At 41.0% G+C, this 17,848-nt stretch overlaps 1 protein-coding gene across 3 annotated transcripts; it reads left to right on the top strand.

The window, feature by feature from the left end:
* Window positions 1–522: 522 nt before the first annotated feature.
* Window positions 523–17,307, top strand: gnrhr4 (gonadotropin releasing hormone receptor 4). Of its 3 annotated transcripts, XM_058074921.1 has the most exons (6): window positions 805–922; window positions 1,009–1,130; window positions 1,554–1,695; window positions 1,952–2,559; window positions 13,295–13,484; window positions 14,830–17,307. In XM_058074921.1, exons 4-6 carry the CDS (start codon window positions 1,987–1,989, stop codon window positions 15,291–15,293), a joined length of 1,227 nt encoding a protein of 408 aa, XP_057930904.1. In that variant the 5' UTR covers window positions 805–922; window positions 1,009–1,130; window positions 1,554–1,695; window positions 1,952–1,986; the 3' UTR covers window positions 15,294–17,307. The 3 variants fall into 3 exon arrangements, with proteins under 3 accessions (XP_057930907.1, XP_057930904.1, XP_057930906.1); XM_058074924.1 differs by lacking the exons at window positions 805–922; window positions 1,009–1,130 and adding an exon at window positions 523–545; XM_058074923.1 differs by lacking the exon at window positions 805–922 and having other exon boundaries at window positions 1,125–1,221.
* The last annotated feature ends 541 nt before the right edge of the window (window positions 17,308–17,848 follow it).

Genomic DNA, 17,848 nt, shown 5'->3' with positions numbered 1-17,848 from the left:
CGACACCATCACACCACCACCACCATATTTTACTGTTTTTATCATGTTCTTTTTCTGACAAAGTATTTTTGCAAAGGTCTTGGGGGTCATCAAAATCAAAATAGTGACAAGCCTTAATGTTCTTTTTGTTCAGCAGTGGTTTTCAACTTGGAACTCTACCATGCAAGACATTTTTGCCCAGTGTCTTTCTTATGGCGGAGTCATGAACGCTGACCTTAACTGAGACAAGTGAGTTCTGCTGTTCTTTGGATGTTGTTGTGGGGCCTTTTGTGACCTCTTGGATGAGTCATTGTGGGGTCATTTTGGTTCAACACCACTGTATGTAAACTTTATGCTACTAAAATATTATTATTCTTCATAATATTACTCATAAGTTATTCCTGTAAAATTAAATTATATGACAACCCGAAACATTTGGGGATCATCAAGATGTTTTCTGACAAAACTGAGATGAGCCTTAATGTTCTTTCTGTTCAGCAGTGGTTGTGACACTGGGTGCTGGACGCTCACAAACAAATTACAGCAAAAAACGGCAGTGACAGAAGGTCAGTGGGAAGCTAAAAGTACAAACAAAAGAGTACAAAGTAGCAAATAAGGATTTACAAAGTTGCTCAACTACTTAGAGACAGAAGGCAGCAAAAATACGAGTACAAGGCAGAGAGACAAAAAAGTCAGGAGCAAAAATGCAGCATGCAATGTGCAGGCAGGACGAGGCATGACAAGGCAAACAATCTGACAGGGGAACAATGGAAGTGGAGTGGTATATGAAGGCCTAATGGCTGATGGGCAACAGGTGTGTAGACCAGGGGAACAAGGCAGGAGTTCACTGCAGGACAGAACAGACACAACAGGGGACTGCAGACCAAAACAAGTGCAGATCATGACAGTTTCTGTCTTGGAACTCTGCTTGGAACTACCAAATGTACAAGTTCTTCTATCTAACGTAAAAAAAAGCCTAGTGTAAAATGCTTTTTATGGAAAAGCTATGTGTACAATACTATGTTGCAGGATTTGCAGCGATAATTTCCCTGCAGGCCAATTGTGGAGCTCAACAGGCTTGCTGTGGGAAAATGAATGAAAGGAGATAATTTCCCAGCCTCTATCGTCTATCGTCCCTTCCAACACCACCAGTAAGTGGTGCTCTCTATATGTTTAGCACCAGCCTATCCAAATCCAATCAAACCCCAATGGAACACCATTTGTGGCAGCATACAGTATGTGGTATGATTTTCCTATATTAGAGCTATTCACTGACCTTCTCAAAGAGTATAATAGTGTACACCTTACCTGCCTACATTTTAAATGGGCTTTTATAAATGGGCCTTATTTTATGTCTTTTTGTCCCTTTTGACTTACTATAATGATAAAAAGGCACTTCTTTGCAGTCACACCTGTGAGGTTCTTCATGTCAATGAGACAACCACGGCTACACTTTTGTGATGCTCACATACATATTGGCGGCCATTAAAGCCTGAAGTGGGGAAAAGTGAGTTAGCTTTCATGCATACAATCCTTGATTTCTCTCTCTCTCTCTATCTCTCTCTCACACACAGACCCCTCCCTCTCCTATGGATCTTTGGCCCTGTAAGACCCTCATGGCAAATTGCAGTAGTGTATAGTCAGTGGAGGAATGAGGCTGAAGGAAGCTGCAGGCAAACACTGCTGTGGAAATACTCTGTGAGACCCCAATTTCAGGTACATTTTACCTCTATATCATTTATATCATGAGATTGGCAAAATATAATAATGAAATTGGCAAAAAAATAGATTTTCTAAAATTAATAAATCTAGAAAGAATTTTTACATTTATTTGCAGTTGTCAACATGCATTATGTTTGTGCTGTACGTTTCTTTATTGGCTGTTGCGCAGCCCTAACGTGCATGAATGAAGCGCGTGCATGGGGAATAGTTTTCAGCACCTTCCAAACTGTTGCACTGTTGTCTACTATAGAGACTCGCAGTTCGCCCACTCCAGGCTGCAAGTGGATGCAGGCAAAAGGCGCGGGTCCGTGGATCAAAACCACCCGTCTTGGCGCGATGTTCCCCCAGCAGGCCGACCCCGAGGCAGCGAACGACAGTTGCCCGGGAACCACAACCATCGCCTGCAACGCCACTTCGGCGGAGGACGCGCTCCAGCTGCCCACTTTCTCCACGGCGGCCAAGGTGCGCGTCATTATTACTTTCAGCCTGTGCGTCGTGTCGGCTGTGTGCAACCTGCTGGTGCTGTGGGCGGCCAGCAAGGGCGGCAGGCGCAAGTCCCACGTCAGGATTATAATCATGAACTTGACTGTAGCGGATCTGCTGGTCACGTTCATCGTTATGCCCGTGGACGCAGTGTGGAACATCACTGTGCAGTGGCAGGCTGGAGACACCGCCTGCAGGCTGCTTATGTTCCTCAAGCTGGTGGCCATGTATTCCTGCGCTTTTGTCACCGTGGTCATCAGTCTGGACAGACAGTCGGCCATTCTTAACCCACTGGGCATCAGTGAGGCCAAAAAGAGGAGCAAGATCATGCTGACTGTGGCTTGGACCATGAGTGTCATCCTCGCTCTTCCTCAGGTAGGAAACCTCACAACTTTCTGGCACAACTTTACTTTTAAAAGTACCTGCTGCAACCCTGAAATCATGACTTGAAAATTACATCTCGATGTGAGACGGTCCAGCCAAATATCGATATTATCGATGCCACGGCGTTGTTGGTTCGATATTTTCAGTTCCTGTTTGTTTACTTCAAGTATATTGTAAAAATGATATACTGTTTGCAAACTCAAGAAATAAGTCATTGAACACAGGAGGGCTTTGGGGTTTAAATGAGTTTTTGCTTTTGGTTACTTATTTTACACTATTGACTGCATTTTGCACAAATAAAAGTGTAATAAAAGAGAATAAGGCATTAGTAATAAAAAATATTTGTAATGTAATGTATACTAGAGATCTATAAAAGGTCTATTGTTTATTAATTAATTCATTAATTTCTACCCTTTATCCTCAAAAGGGTCGCTGGGATGCTGGAGCCTATCCCAGCTGATTTCGGGGGGAGAGAGGCAGGGTACACCCTGGACTGATCGCCAGCCAATCACAGGGCACATATAGACAAACAACCATTCACACTCACATTCTTACCTATGGACAATTTGGAGTCGCCAATTAACCTAGCATGTTTTTGGAATGTGGGAGGAAACCGGAGTACCCGGAGAAAACCCACGCATGCACGGGGAGAACATGCAAACTCCACATAGAGATGGCTGGGGGTGGGATTGAACTCGGGTCTCCTAGCTGTGAAGCACCTGAGTGTTAACTAGTTGTTCTCCGTGCAGCCGTCTATTGTTTAATTGTTCACAAATAAGTAAGATAAGTAAGTTTAAGTTTATAATGATGATCAAGAACTAAAAGCAAAAATCTCAAACTCATTCGATGGTCTGGAAAAATATAAAGTAAAAACTATCGATATTGGTGATACTGTTCCTGTATCGCATCAATACCAAAATTTGTAGCACCCGGAACACCTCAATAGTCACTTTTATACTTCTATTATTTTTTGGTTTACACCACTTTTCCAATCTGCAGGGTACGGGATGTCATGTCTCATCAATGTTTAGCATTATTACTGACACTTAGTGGCCAGAAAATGTCAACATTTTCATCAATAAGGGCCATGTTGGGTTTGGTGAAGAGGTAGAGCTGGATGTCATCCGCCTAACATTGAAAATGGATGTTAAACATGCGGAAAATATTGCCTCGAGGTAGAATATTGATAATGAAGAACACAGGCCCCAAGACAGAGCCCTGGGGCATGCCAGAGGAAACGGGAGATGAATGGGATTTGGATGATCTCAGTTTAATAAACCGAGTTTGTGTCTGAAATGGTGTCAAAGGCTGTCCAGGAGGATGAGGATGGTGGGATGACGGGAATCAGATGCGAGGAGGAGGTAGTTAGTCATTTTCAAAAGGGCTGTTCCGATACGATGGAGTGAGTGGAAAGTAGAAACCAGACTGGAATTGTTTGTGTGCGTTTTTACACAAATCTATACATATCAATCAACAGGTGGCGCCAAACAATGACTCCCCGAGTGAGTCAAATCCATTATTTCACACACACACACACACACACACACACACACACACACACACACACACACACACACGGACACAAGAAGAAATGCAGCTGCATCACAGAGCTGTGCTCGGAAAAAAAACCCCCAGCAAATTTATGATGGTTATTTTAAGATAATGGAGAATGAAACCAAACAAACAACTAAGAAATAGAAAAAAAAATCCTTCTTAAATTGCAGTCTATGATTTGTTCGAGGGGAGAAAAAATGCATTTTGTCTTATAATATATTTTTCCAAAAATATATAATGGTGTACTGGCAACTTGGCAACAGTGAACAACAGGAGAGAAAATGGTGGACATTAGTTCGGCAGTAGTCCGGAAGTCCTCAGGAATGCTATGGAGTGTGACCAATCACAGTTGGCCAAGCCTCCATGGAGGCGGGCTGTGGGTGGAATAAATTAAAACGGACGGTTTTGGAAAGCCAAGGAAACACAGTTGGAATAGGTGCAGATTATGGAAAAACTAGAAAGCTTTCTGTGCGGGTTATCATGTGAAGTTGCTCTATAGGAGTCCACAACTCAATACAAAGGGTCGAAAAATTAGCATAATAGGTCCCCTTCATGAACACATATTTCTTTCCCTTTTCTGTGCGTTCTATCATGAGAAAGCGAGTTATATGAACTATCTAGCAAGCAACAGATGTCATGGGAAATACCTATTTTGATGCTAAATCCCTCACAAAGAAAACAAAAAAAAAACAGTGTTCTATTTACATAACTGACTTGTATATTAACCAAGCTACAGCGATATTAATATTGTAGCAGCTAACATGAAATATATTGCAGACTAGCCCGACGCGTCGCCAATTGCTGGTCTCCATTTCGCTACAAAGACTCAACAAGATGCCACCTTTGTAGTACAGGCAAGCCTAGCTTTAGACTCAACAAACCTTGCTAACCCACTAAATTCGCTTGACAGTCCACCCCCTCAGGCCTCAGATGTCATGAAAACATTACATAATTAACTGCATAGAAATAAACATGATTAATTATGTTGATCCTGGAGGGTAAATAAAAGACTCAGTCCTCCATCAACACAACAAGCTTTGGTGGGTTTTAGTTGTACAGAAGTTTACTTTGTTTTATACTTGGATGACAGTTTGGAATGTACTGTATAGGAGTGGACAGGAAACAGATGAAGAGTGAAACTTTTTTCTTGTATTATATTATTCTTAAATACTATGACATTAACATTTTTTACCATAATATTACAACTGGGGCGGCACTGCGGTCGAGTGGTTATCGCGCAGACCTCACAGCTATGAGACCAGGGTTCAATTCCACCCTCGGCCATCTCTGTGTGGAGTTTGCATGTTCTCCCCGTGCATGTGTGGGTTTTCTCCGGGTACTCCGGTTACTCCTACATTCCAAAAACATGCTAGGTTAATTGGTGAATGAATGAATGAATAAAGCTACAGTTGTAATATTCATTCATTCATTCATTTTCTACCGCTTTTCCTCACAAGGGTCGCAGGGGGTGCTGGAGCCTATGTGGAGTTTGCACGAGGAGAACATGCAAACTCCACACAGAGATGGCCGAGGGTGGGATTGAACTCAGCTCTCCTAGCTGTGAGGTCTGCGCGCTAACCACTCGACCGCCGACTGCAGCTTTAAACACCTAAAATTACCAATTTGTAATTAAATAACATGACTTTCCGACTTTATTCTGGTTATAATACTCTTAATACTATTGGATGTGTCTCTTCTTGTTTGTTTTGTCACATAAATGTCGAAATTAACAATTTAATCAAATTAATCATTCAGGATTTCACCATTTTAATTCATTTGCAATTTAGTAGCAGTGCAACCAGCAGTTGCAAAATGTTCTTTGCGGCGTACCAACAGTGTCATTTACGTTGTTACTAAAGCAGTGGTGGTACATGTGAGCACTGGATTTAATGACTCATTTTAAGGATGACCTGAAAGGTCATCAATGCAACCCCACATATATGACCTATATGGATGTTCAACCAAGGGATGAGGTAATCACTGAAGTAAATCTCACAGGAATGAAGTAGAAGTCATCACAGAAGGTCTTTGGCATTATCGAGTTTGATCTCTGTGACCATGCAGCAAGTCAAGGACACAGCATTTGCGGAGGTTCAAAACAAATGAATTTTACAATTATTAGCGGCACTGATGTGCAACCTCGACAGCTCTTTGACGAATAAACCACTCAAATGAAAAAATAACTACAAAAATTACAAATGGAAATGCTTAGAAATGAGCCAAATCAGCTAAAATGCCAAAAAAATGAAATTAATATAGAATGATAATTATGGTTAATCATGTCAAATGTATTAGTCTTTTGAAAGCATGTTGTTTTGACAAGCAAAATTGCCATACTCAGCGGTTGCTGTGAAAATCATGCAGGTTACACTTGTTGTACTATTGTTTATAATGAACTCATCTCATCAGTTTGCTGCTGGGTTAATACCAGACCAGACATTTTCCTTTCCACAGTCTCGTGCACTCCAATTCATTATTCTATCACTTCAATCACATGTGGGTTGTATTATTTCTAATCCAATGTGGTTGTGGGTGAAAGGCAAAATCATCTCTCTATGAATATTAATTATATCCTGAAGAATCTAGAGTTTTGAACAAAAAACTGTGGCCCATCTTTATTCTCAGTTCAGCTGGACGAGTGCGAGTCTCAGCTGGGTCCCAGCAGACAAAAAGCGTTCCATCCCCGCTCCTCCTCCCCACATGCGGACAGCTGGAGACCCTCCAGCATTGAACATTTAGTCCTTTTGGTTATTTCAGAGCAGCAAATAAGCGTGATGAAACTGCATCGTCATTTATAGTGTGATCATGGACACATGCATTTTCAAGCATGTCCTTGAATGCATCCTGTGTTCTTGTATTGAGAATGAGAATGGATGAATGAACTGGAGTGGTGTGTGGGTTGAAGACACATACATTATGGTGTTGGAATTGTATTGCTGTCAGAATTAAGTTATAAAACAATATTGCCTGTGTGAGGAAGCTCCACTGTGCTTCATTTTTGTATGTGCGCCACTGTGTAGGACGTCGGATGCGAGGCATGCTTGTTCTGGTGCGCTAGCGTTAATTAGATGTCTTTGGGCGAGAGGCGAGGTACACACTGGACTGGTCGCCAGCCAATCACAGGGCACATATAGACAGCTGAGCCCAAAAAACGCCACACAGTCTAAGCTAGTGAATCGTCTGCCTTGAAATAACTAAATAATGTGTCAGAAGTTGTATTAAGAAATGTAAACATCAAACAGTGAAAATCGCTTTCACTTGTTTTTTGTCATTTTGTGTCATTTCCACCCAAAATTAAGTAATGTAGTAAAATGTAGCCATCTTGTGAATTATTATGGTAAAATAGGATGCAACAATGCTCCTTGGAGGCTGTGGGCAAAATAGGACATCAGCTCAATCCGATTAATCGACCACATTTCAGTATTTCCGTGAAAAATCCAGTGATCGCCAGTGGCCGATAAATGCCTTTCAATGCTAATCAAAAATATATGATTTCAATGCTAATCAAAAATATGATTAGCATTGCATAGCATGATTAGCATAGCATCTTTGCTAATGGCTAGAACCATATCAGCCAGAAGCATAGAGGGATCAGGGTTGCTAATAGCTCTACCTGAGTTTTTTACACACTAGTAGTATCACATAGCACATTACACATTACCGATGCTGAACGCAAAAATGCTAAAGCTCCTTACCCTTGAGATGTCTTGAAGTAACCACTTTTCTTGTAAAACTTCGTACTGTACAGTCTCCACTTCCGGATCGTATTCTGCATCCAACACATACAGTATGGCTATATGTTAAAAGCATTTTAAAAAGAACATTTTAAAAAGATAAATTGCTGTTAATAAATTCATATAAAATTGGCGGCACAAACCGTAAGTCTTTATATGCACTCAGCAGTGGCCGAAATGGACGTTTATTATCATTAACAGTTAGCGGCAAAAAACGGAAGTGTTTCTATGTACTCGGCATTGTGACCAACCACAGCAGAGTGGGCGTGCCTGGAGGCGGGCTGTGGGTTGAATACATTAAAACAGACTGTTTTCGCGGGAACTTCTGTAAGAACGAGAAAGCTTTCTGTGCTGGTAATTGTGTGTAGCTGCTCTATAGGAGTCCAGAACTCAATACAAAGGGCAGAGAAACTAGCATAGTAGGTCCCCTTTAAGTAGCGGCAGATGATAAATAATTCAAGCTTGAGGGAATGAATTGTTGTCAGTATCTAAAAAACTATAATATTGTATTACTGTGAATGAATGAATGCAATCCTGTCATCCTCAAGGTGGAGTGTTGACATTTAAGGTTGCCTTTTGTGTGTGTGAATGCACACAAACCACTCTCATTTGAACCTTACTGTCAAAGTCAAGCTCCATTACCCCAAATCTGTCTTTCTATTCAGCTCCAGTGCCTCTTTTGGTCTCCATTTCTGCTTCTTTGTGTTTCAGGCAAAACAAGAAAGTCACACACATCAGCTTTGATGTGAGCAATCAACATTTTTTCCGGGTATATTGCGAAGCAAACAACTGTAGAGATGTATGCGCAGAGCATGCACTACGCATGGGAATGTTCTTACGCATAGGAAAATGCATACATTTATATACAACCCTTCCCATGTGTACACAGAAAACCTAGTAGTAGAACAGTGAAACTACAGATAGCTAAGGCTGTGCCTATCCAGCACGGACCGTATCATCATGCTTTGTTTGAAATTGGACGTATGAGTCGTGGTGGTCCACCACTCAGTGTTCCTACTAGCGCCACGAAGAAGAAAGGTTCCCAGTGCGGACAGCGACCAGCCACATCTACCTGCAGCCAATTATGGTGCATTCTTTGGTGCCCGTTATGCCCACACGGGGGAGGGTGGTGGATATAACGGCGAAAGCATTGGATGAGGAGGGATGTGAGTGCGAAAGCGCACATATTTGTCTTTGGGATGCGCGAGTGCATTTCCGCAGACGTCCCCTCCATCAGGTGCCCAATCTCGGAGCTCAGTTCGCAGGGCGTCAATGTGATAAAACAGCAGTTGCCATGGAGATGTCCGTGGGTGAGCCCAGACAGGAGAAACAAACGTCAGGTGTCCGTAAAGAAATAATGGAGGGTCAGAGCGTCCCGCTGCAGCAATCTCTTATGTAAGCAAAGTTGATGATTCATAACAGGCACCCTTTAAATATGCATATTTTTCAGTAATAGGCCGTATTCAACCACAAAACAGCACGGTTTATGAATTAATTAATTGAATTAATAAAGTGACAGAGTCAAGAAGATGCAAAATTCGAAATGCGATGTTGCGAGGGATGACCGAATTTATTTGATAAAGACTATTTGTTCCGTGTATTAAATTAAGTATTGGCTCAATATTTGATCTACTGAACTGGAAATGAATGAAAATGTAAGAATACATCTACCGCTTACCAAAAGCTGTGTCTTTGTCCCATTAATGGGTCATTGACAATGGCGCTGAGCTAATGGTTTTCAAATGCTTCTGAATAGATTTCATGGTGATCGAGAAGGCGCCAGATCAATGCTGTACCATGTGTGCCTGCTACTCTGATTCATCGGGGGAATTGTTTCTTGAATGCTGATTTGAGGTTGCCACTGCATGAGCAGGAGCTGATGATGTACTGTACTGAGCTCCTGCTAATGTTTATTATCCAGTAAAAAAGCAGTAAACACAAATGCATGCTTTGTTTTGCTTTATCTGCTTCTGTGTGCTTTGTACTATACTCCTATGTGCTACAGTACCTCAAATTTCCCCTTGTGGGACGAATACAGGCATGTCTTATCTTTCTGTTTCTCTCTCTTCATTACAACAGCCCAGAATTGTTGCTGTAAGTACATTATGGATCCCTGAAGGATCCATAATTCTTTTTGTCTTCGACACATCCTTGTTTGATTCAGAATGTGTGCACTGAATGAGTGCTGTGTGATTTAGGCAGCGCTGTGCAGGAAATACACATAGTAAAATATATGCATGTCTGATCGTCCATATTGAGTGTTGCTGTGTTAACCATGCACCAAACTTTGGACACAACTGTGGTGCATCTTCTCTGAAACACAGCTTAAACCGCCATGCTCAAGTGACTCCATATTTCCTTAACTAATTAAACCAATTTAAGTATTCTTCATGTTTATGAAGCCTTTTACGTTGACATTTTTACCTCCGATTTCGCTTTGTGCATGTGTGTTGCAACTGTTAAAGGGATAGTTCGGGTTTGTATGACGTTATGAAGTTGTATGATACCCCCATAAGAAGTGACGTCCCACTCCCCACTTCCTGTCCTGCTTTTGAACGCATATTGTATTCATTCATTCATTCATTAATTTTCGATCGCTTTTTCCTCACAAGGGTCGCTGGGGTGCTGGAGCCTATGACAGCTGTCTTCGGGCAAGAGGCGGGGTACACCCTGGCCTGGTCGCCAGCCAATCACAGGGCACATATAGACAAACAACCATTCACACTCACATTCATACCTATGGACAATTTGGAATCACCAATTAACCTAGCATGTTTTTGGAATGTGGGAGGAAACCGGAGTAAACCCACTCATGCACGGAGAAAACATGCAAACTCCACACAGAGATAGCCGAGGGTGGAATTGAACCCTGGTTTCCTAGCTGTGAGGTCTGCGTGCTAACCACCTGTCCCCAACAACAAGTTGGAACTATTTTCCTCAGCACCGAAATCCAACCGGAACTCAGCTCAGGACTCTGTTTGATATTGTGTTTATCTTGATACTCTCAAGTCTGTGTTGGTTTGAAAGCATGTAGTATAAATCAACACCAAGACTCCATACTGTCTGGTATTCTTGTCATACAGCGATTCAGCAACCTTCCGTATCTGACAGCTACAAACGTCTTCATCAGAAGATATAGCCGAGAGCTACATCTTCTATTTTCTCCGCTGAGATAGCTTTAAGGTCTCCTCTAAATTCAACTTGTTGTTTCAGCCTTGGGCTTTAAAGGCTCTCGGGGTGTTTCACCAGGCTGATGTCTGCCCTCAGTTTGATAATGTAGCTATTAAATTTATTAAAATACCATTACAATGTTGATTTTTTTCATGCTTGTTTTTGTTTTTTGTTTTTACTGCAATATCCAAAACGTATTTGAGCGTTATAGTCACTGATTGAGCCATTTATGTGCATTCCTCAGAGGGCAAAAACAATACTGTGTCTGAAATGAGAGGACATTATCATGGGGAAACTGTTTGAGGAATTGAGGTTATGTTTTGTTTTTCACCAAACAAACGCCGACAATGACGGTTTACAACGGTTTATTTCTTCAGAAAGAATTTCAATTGGGAGTCCAGATGGCACAGCGCTCATCCTTCTGCCAAGGTAAACAACTTCTAGTAGTATCAGCTAACTCAAAAGGCAGAGAAAACATATTTTGTGCCAGCAGTCAATGTCTGCATCTTAACATGAAAGATGCACTTGACATTTCACAGTCGCAATCCAATTTACTGTCAAATGCCTTCAGGCATTCCGAGGTATCACAGGGAAAGCTCGGAAGATGTTGCGTGACCACCTGCAAGCGAAAAGAACGGCTCCATCATGGAGAAGGAAAAGAGGGCGGAAATGACTTTGACACAGTTGAGACTCCGAAAGGCACAAAATAAATAAAGTGCTTTAAAATAATCGGATGACATGTTGCATGAATCACACAGATCAATAAAGAAATAATATTTATCGAGGGCTCATAATTACTTTTGTTTGTTTCTTACGGCTTTTTCCTGATTACGTACTACGGAGTCACCACATACTGATTTTGGCTTGAGCACTTTACTGCAGAGGCCCTTGCCCTGACGAATACCAATGATGCTTACTAGTGGAGCAGTAAGCAGAATGCTAACCACTCCACCATGGGAGCTTGACGGCTCATAATTACTGACCTGTTTTTTTGGGGGGGTTAGCATTCGATAAATCAATATATATATTTTGATGATAGCTATAGATTTGAATATCAACATGGAACTTTTTTATGAGAAAGTAAGTTTTTTAAGTTAATAAGTTTTTGGCCTGCACGGCGGTCGAGTGGTTAGCGCGCAGACCTAACAGCTAGGAAACCCGAGTTCAATCCTACCCTCGGCCATCTGTGTGGAGTTTGCATGTTCTCCCCGTGCATGCGTGGGTTTTCTCCGGGTACTCCGGTTCCCTCCCACATTCCAAAAACATGCTAGGTTAATTGGCGACTCCAAATTGTCCATAGGTATGAATGTGAGTGTGAATGGTTGTTTGTCTATATGTGCCCTGTGATTGGCTGGCGATCAGTCCTGGGTGTAACCTGCCTCTCGCCTGAAGACAGCTGGGATAGGCTCCAGCACCCCTCGCAACCCTCGTGAGGATAAGGGGTAGAAAATTAATGAATGAATGAAGTTTTATAATAAGTAGATCATGCAATGTCAGCAGTCATTACATGTGGAAGCTGAAGAACTGAAGTGAAACTGAAAGGTACCAAAATCAAAATTTTGAACACAGGAGCTGTTCGGAAGCTGAAGCTCCTCTGAAATGCTGTGGAAATATGCTAAAACATATAATGAAAGTAAGAGTAAATTGGTAGTATGAGCTCAAATCATGAATTGAACCAACCATATCTGGGTGTGGATCCAAGCACTCTACCAGCAACTCATGTGCCACAATTGGGATAGCAGTATGATATGCCAAATAAGTCTACTGTGATCTCCCATCATGCTTTGTGCTCCAGCTGTTTAAATAAAGAATATTTGTCATTCCATGTACACAAGTGAATGTACAGTGTGTATTTAAATACAATGTGTATTTACTTGTCTGTTCTCTGCAATTTAACTGACACTTTACTTACTCCGTCCACTTTGTGTACTTTTTTTTTACCTCCAGGTATGAAGGAGGTGCCTGTGAACACGTTTCACCCATTTTTTTCCTACAAAATATTCAGTTCTGATATTACTATTTCAAATGGTTGTAGCTTGAAAATGGTTCCAGATAAATGCATACTATAAATGGGAAAAAGAAGATAATTTCATCTCCCCTGCAATAAAAGTTTGGAACTACTGGTATAAAACTGGTATACCAGTTTCCTGTGGCCCGGTTTGGCCTTACCCACGAACCAGTCCGGTGGTTGGGGTGCCACCAATGTCATGTACTATACGTGCCTGGCTGACAGTGGTCACTCATTGTTGTTTCTCTTGTGTGCACAGATGTTCATATTCCACAATGTGACCATCACCGTCCCGGAGAACTTCACCCAGTGTACCACCCATGGCAGTTTTGTCCAGCACTGGCAGGAGACGGTCTACAACATGTTCACTTTCGCGTGCCTCTTCCTCCTTCCTTTGGCCATCATGATTTTCTGCTACACAAGAATCCTCATAGAGATATCTAGCAACTGTAAGTTTTCATTTCAAGCTTATCTGAGAGGAATATTGATTTTTCAGCACATACTGTACATTCACGTTCTATTTATAGAGCCCTTAACTATTGATCAAATGCCAATTGTACAGACATCTATGTTAAATGTGCAGCATGGAAGCAGAAAATGCATTGCATAACATAATATGCTTGGTTCTATCAGTGTAAACTAGAGATTCTGGGCAGCCTTGCAGAAGGAGACTGCATTGCTATTACTGAGATGTAGGCTGGGAGGCTAATTGGCTGTAGCACATTGAGTGCATGTCAATTTTCTTGGAAAAAAAAGTGTGTTTGTTGACCTGACAAGAATTAAATACTGTACAGTTAAATCTTGTAATTAATATGTTCCAAAACATCAGAAAAAAAAAACAAAACAAAAAACATGAATCCATTCCAGACAGCCAAAAATATTACCGCAAAACACATTTTATAGAGAATAATTTTAGTTTACATGACTTTCCTTTTGACTGGTAAGGACGTTTGAGGCAAAAGCTCCACTTTCTCTACCGAAATGTTGACTTATTTTAGCAGTTCCTTGATCACAAGAACAGGACAGCTTCCTGCCTGGACTTGAGCTTGGACCGGCGTGAGGTGACCGGCTGCTAGCAAGCCAAGCTAACCTCTGAAGTTCAAAGTGGTTGCCTAGCAACAATGCCACGCAAAAAGCGCAAAATGATGAATGATGAACTCTGGGTCCAGAGAAAAAAAGTCAGATTCATCCCTGGAAATTTTATATATATATATATATATATATATATATATATATATATATATATGAGGATGAATGACAGGGAAGCCGCTGTAGGAGCAACTGCAGAAAATCAAGACAAGATCTAAGAAACCTGCTACCACAAATTGAATGTTTACAATCACACAATAACAATAATAAATGAAAGTTAGTTACTCTGAAATCTTTGGGAAGACAATATAGCACTGCTGAAAGATACTAAAATCCTGCAAAAGTTTGAAACAAAGAAGCAAAGGAAAGAAAATCATTGAGCAATGGAGGTTCTACACGCCTCACCATTAGGTGGAGAAAAGGAGACAGATACGAGTTGTCCATTGTTCATTGTGTGATCTATGAAAACAGGCACACATTTAATGGGCTGATGCTTTATGTGAACGGACGTACAAAAGTTATCATGTCCGTCTTGGTACAGGCCTATTTTGATGATTTTGACTGATTTTTCAAGGCACATACAATATTGTGTTCTTGGGCTACCAAAAGAAAGATTACACTCTCGTCTTTCATCAGAAAAAAAGTTCATTTCTACCTTTTTCAACCTGACAATCAGCAAAAAAAAATGCTTGTGCTGTCTTGCAGTGCTATCCAGAGACGTTCATCTCCGCCGGTCCCACAACAACATCCCCAAAGCTCGAATGAGGACTCTCAAGATGAGTGTTGTCATTGTGACTTCATTCATTATTTGCTGGACCCCTTATTACCTGCTGGGTCTGTGGTATTGGTTATTTCCTGAAAAAATGGAGGAGACTGTTTCCCATTCTCTCACTCACATGCTGTTCATCTTCGGCCTCTTTAACGCATGTCTCGATCCCATCACTTATGGTTTGTTCACCATTCATCTCCACCAGGGCCTGAAGAGATATTGCCGAGGCTCCAACACACAGATCACTTCCGAAAACAACAACTGTCTCATGCACATGACTCGCCTGTCGTCCCGCAGGCACATGGCCACAGGTGGCCAGCACATGGACATCGAGGAAAGAAGCGACGACAGCAGCACAAAAAGTGGCTTGAGGCCAGCAATGCCTGTTAGCGAGGTCTAATGGCTTAAAGGCCTCACAATGACCACAGTCTCAGTCTTATAATCAGCATGTTCAGCTTGGCATTTCAATTAAAAACACAGAGAACGCTCAAATTTTTCATTGCTCGTTTTCTGCCTGAACCACTCTAGTAATCACGGTGTATTATTCTGCAGACAGACACATGTGACATTTGAAAAGATTCCACAAACCACTGTCGAGTGATGTGTGCCACTGCCCATTTGAAAGTCCCCCATCCCAATCACTGGCAACCCCCTCCATACCCCGCCCTCCATGTGTATGTACATCACATGGAGTCATGTTCATGTTACAGTTATGGTACCTTGCGTCTTTATACCACCTGAAACATTATTACCACACGTCAAATGGAGTGCTACCTTTAATGACAGTGACAGATGATTAACCAGAGTGTAAAACTAAACATATCTGTATGTGTTGCTATGGTAACTACATCCTGGAAAGTCTGCAAGTCACCAACTATCATATGCCCAGGCAACAGTTGCAAACGTCAGCATCACAAGTGTATGTCTAGCCTTGATTTGGGTTGAAATTTCATTTCCAAAGGAATTAACAAGAATATGTTTGTTACAAAATTTGTATGTCAGTTTATACGTTAGACAACTTTGTTTATGAAAATGGACACGTGAAATCTTAATGTTTTGCAAAGTCGATTGAATGGAATTCAACATTCAAATTCAATGGAAAGTTCCAGTTACCACCATTTGCTGTATAAATGCTTTTCCACTGCACAACGATGCTCGACCTGTCTCGGTTTGGGACAGTCTGCTTCAAAATAGTACAAAGCGGAAAACTGTGAAAACCAAGCCACACAGAACACATCAGTTGGAATGAAACACGCAAACAAATACACACAGTTTTCGCTGGAACCACAAAATCGACAGAAATACACCTGAATAGGTGCAGATTCTGGAAGAACCAGAAAGCTTTCTGTGCAGGTTATCGTGTGTAGCTGCTCTGAAGCAGTCTACAACTCAATACAAAGGGGTGAAAAATTAGCATAATAGGACCCCTTTAAGAATACGACAATCAACAAATATGCACATTATCACTCGGTAATGTCATCAAAACTTGTATGCATTCCCACAAAATATCAGTATTAGAGACCAAATATGAGCTGAAGGAAAAACAAAAATACAGTATAGTCATCTATCTGTGCAGCGAAAAAACGCACTCACAATGGTGTGTTCAATGACCATCGAACAAAGTAGGATGGGTCACCACTCGCAACAAACATATACATGCAAAAACTATGGGATATATACGTGACTGTATATTATTTAAATAAAACAATGGCCCACAGATCCAAAATGGATGTGCATTTACATAAAATTCAATGTAGTTATTTACAAACGTGTGTGTATTTTTTTTCTGCACCTGAAACCTTCCCACAGCCCTGTTCAGCCCTGCCCACGGCAGAGACTTGTGTATGTATGTGTATCCTCAAATGTTACAATGACAACTCTTTCAATAATACCTCATAGTTTGTAGTACGCAAACAGTATTGAAAATTTTAAGGCTTCTTTTCAGTGTTTTTTTCAAATGTTTGTTTTCCATGGTTTCCGATGATCAATGCATGTGTGCAATATGTTACATTACCAAAAAGTGAATGTCACAATATGATCGTTATTGATCATGTCAGCCTTTTTTTCCAAGAAAATGTAATGTATTGAATGTTGTTGATGTGTTTTTGATGAGTACTCGGATATTCCGACATCAATTGTGTGTATCACCACATTGTGTCATAAAGGAAAAGTCATCATTTGTTGATTCTATCTTATATGTTCGATGGGGTATTGTGGAGTGATTTGTGTTTATTTCCGTGATTAGAGTTTTTTAAAAGGTATTTATTTTAAACAGAATATCCTTGCTGTTGGAATTAGTTTTGCTTTGTTTACAATGTGTTTGCATGCTCTTGGTTTTCTTTCATATTGTCAATGAAGCTGTTGTAATGTTGTTGTAATGTGTTTATTTATTGAATAAAAACAATATCTACCGATTGATACAGAAAGTAACAAGATTCCTATTTTGTATGTCTCTGCCACTATATGAGGAAATAGTGTAATGTTCTACAATACAATTGGTCTGGGTGGAGTGTTGTATGGTTTTGAGTACACCGAATGTAAACCACTTACGTTTTAACAAACTCGACCTTTTGCACTCCCAATGCTTGTTGAACAGTCTTTGTGTAATTGCAACAGAGCTAATAGAGGAGCCTTTTGTGTCCAGGGATGTTGATGCCGCACAAACTGGTGGAACACGACTTCAATTTGTATAATTTACCTCATCGCATGGAACACTTTGTCACACATAATGAGTACATGCATCACAGGCGTGAAGAACTCATCTTCTTCCGTAAATGTTCCATCAAATTAAAAACAGCAGCTTTCTATTCCTGGAGAATGCGCGACCTGTGACAAGTGACAGAATGCAGATAACAACTACATGCTAAGGTATTCACTGTAAAACACTTGATGGTACTTGTTAAGGCCTACTTCCCTTAGCTGTGATGAATGATACGTTCATTAAAGTTGACAAAC

This window comes from Doryrhamphus excisus, chromosome 6, assembly GCF_030265055.1.
Source record: "Doryrhamphus excisus isolate RoL2022-K1 chromosome 6, RoL_Dexc_1.0, whole genome shotgun sequence".
Classification (NCBI taxonomy): domain Eukaryota; kingdom Metazoa; phylum Chordata; class Actinopteri; order Syngnathiformes; family Syngnathidae; genus Doryrhamphus; species Doryrhamphus excisus.
This window is presented reverse-complemented; position numbering and strand designations above follow the sequence as displayed.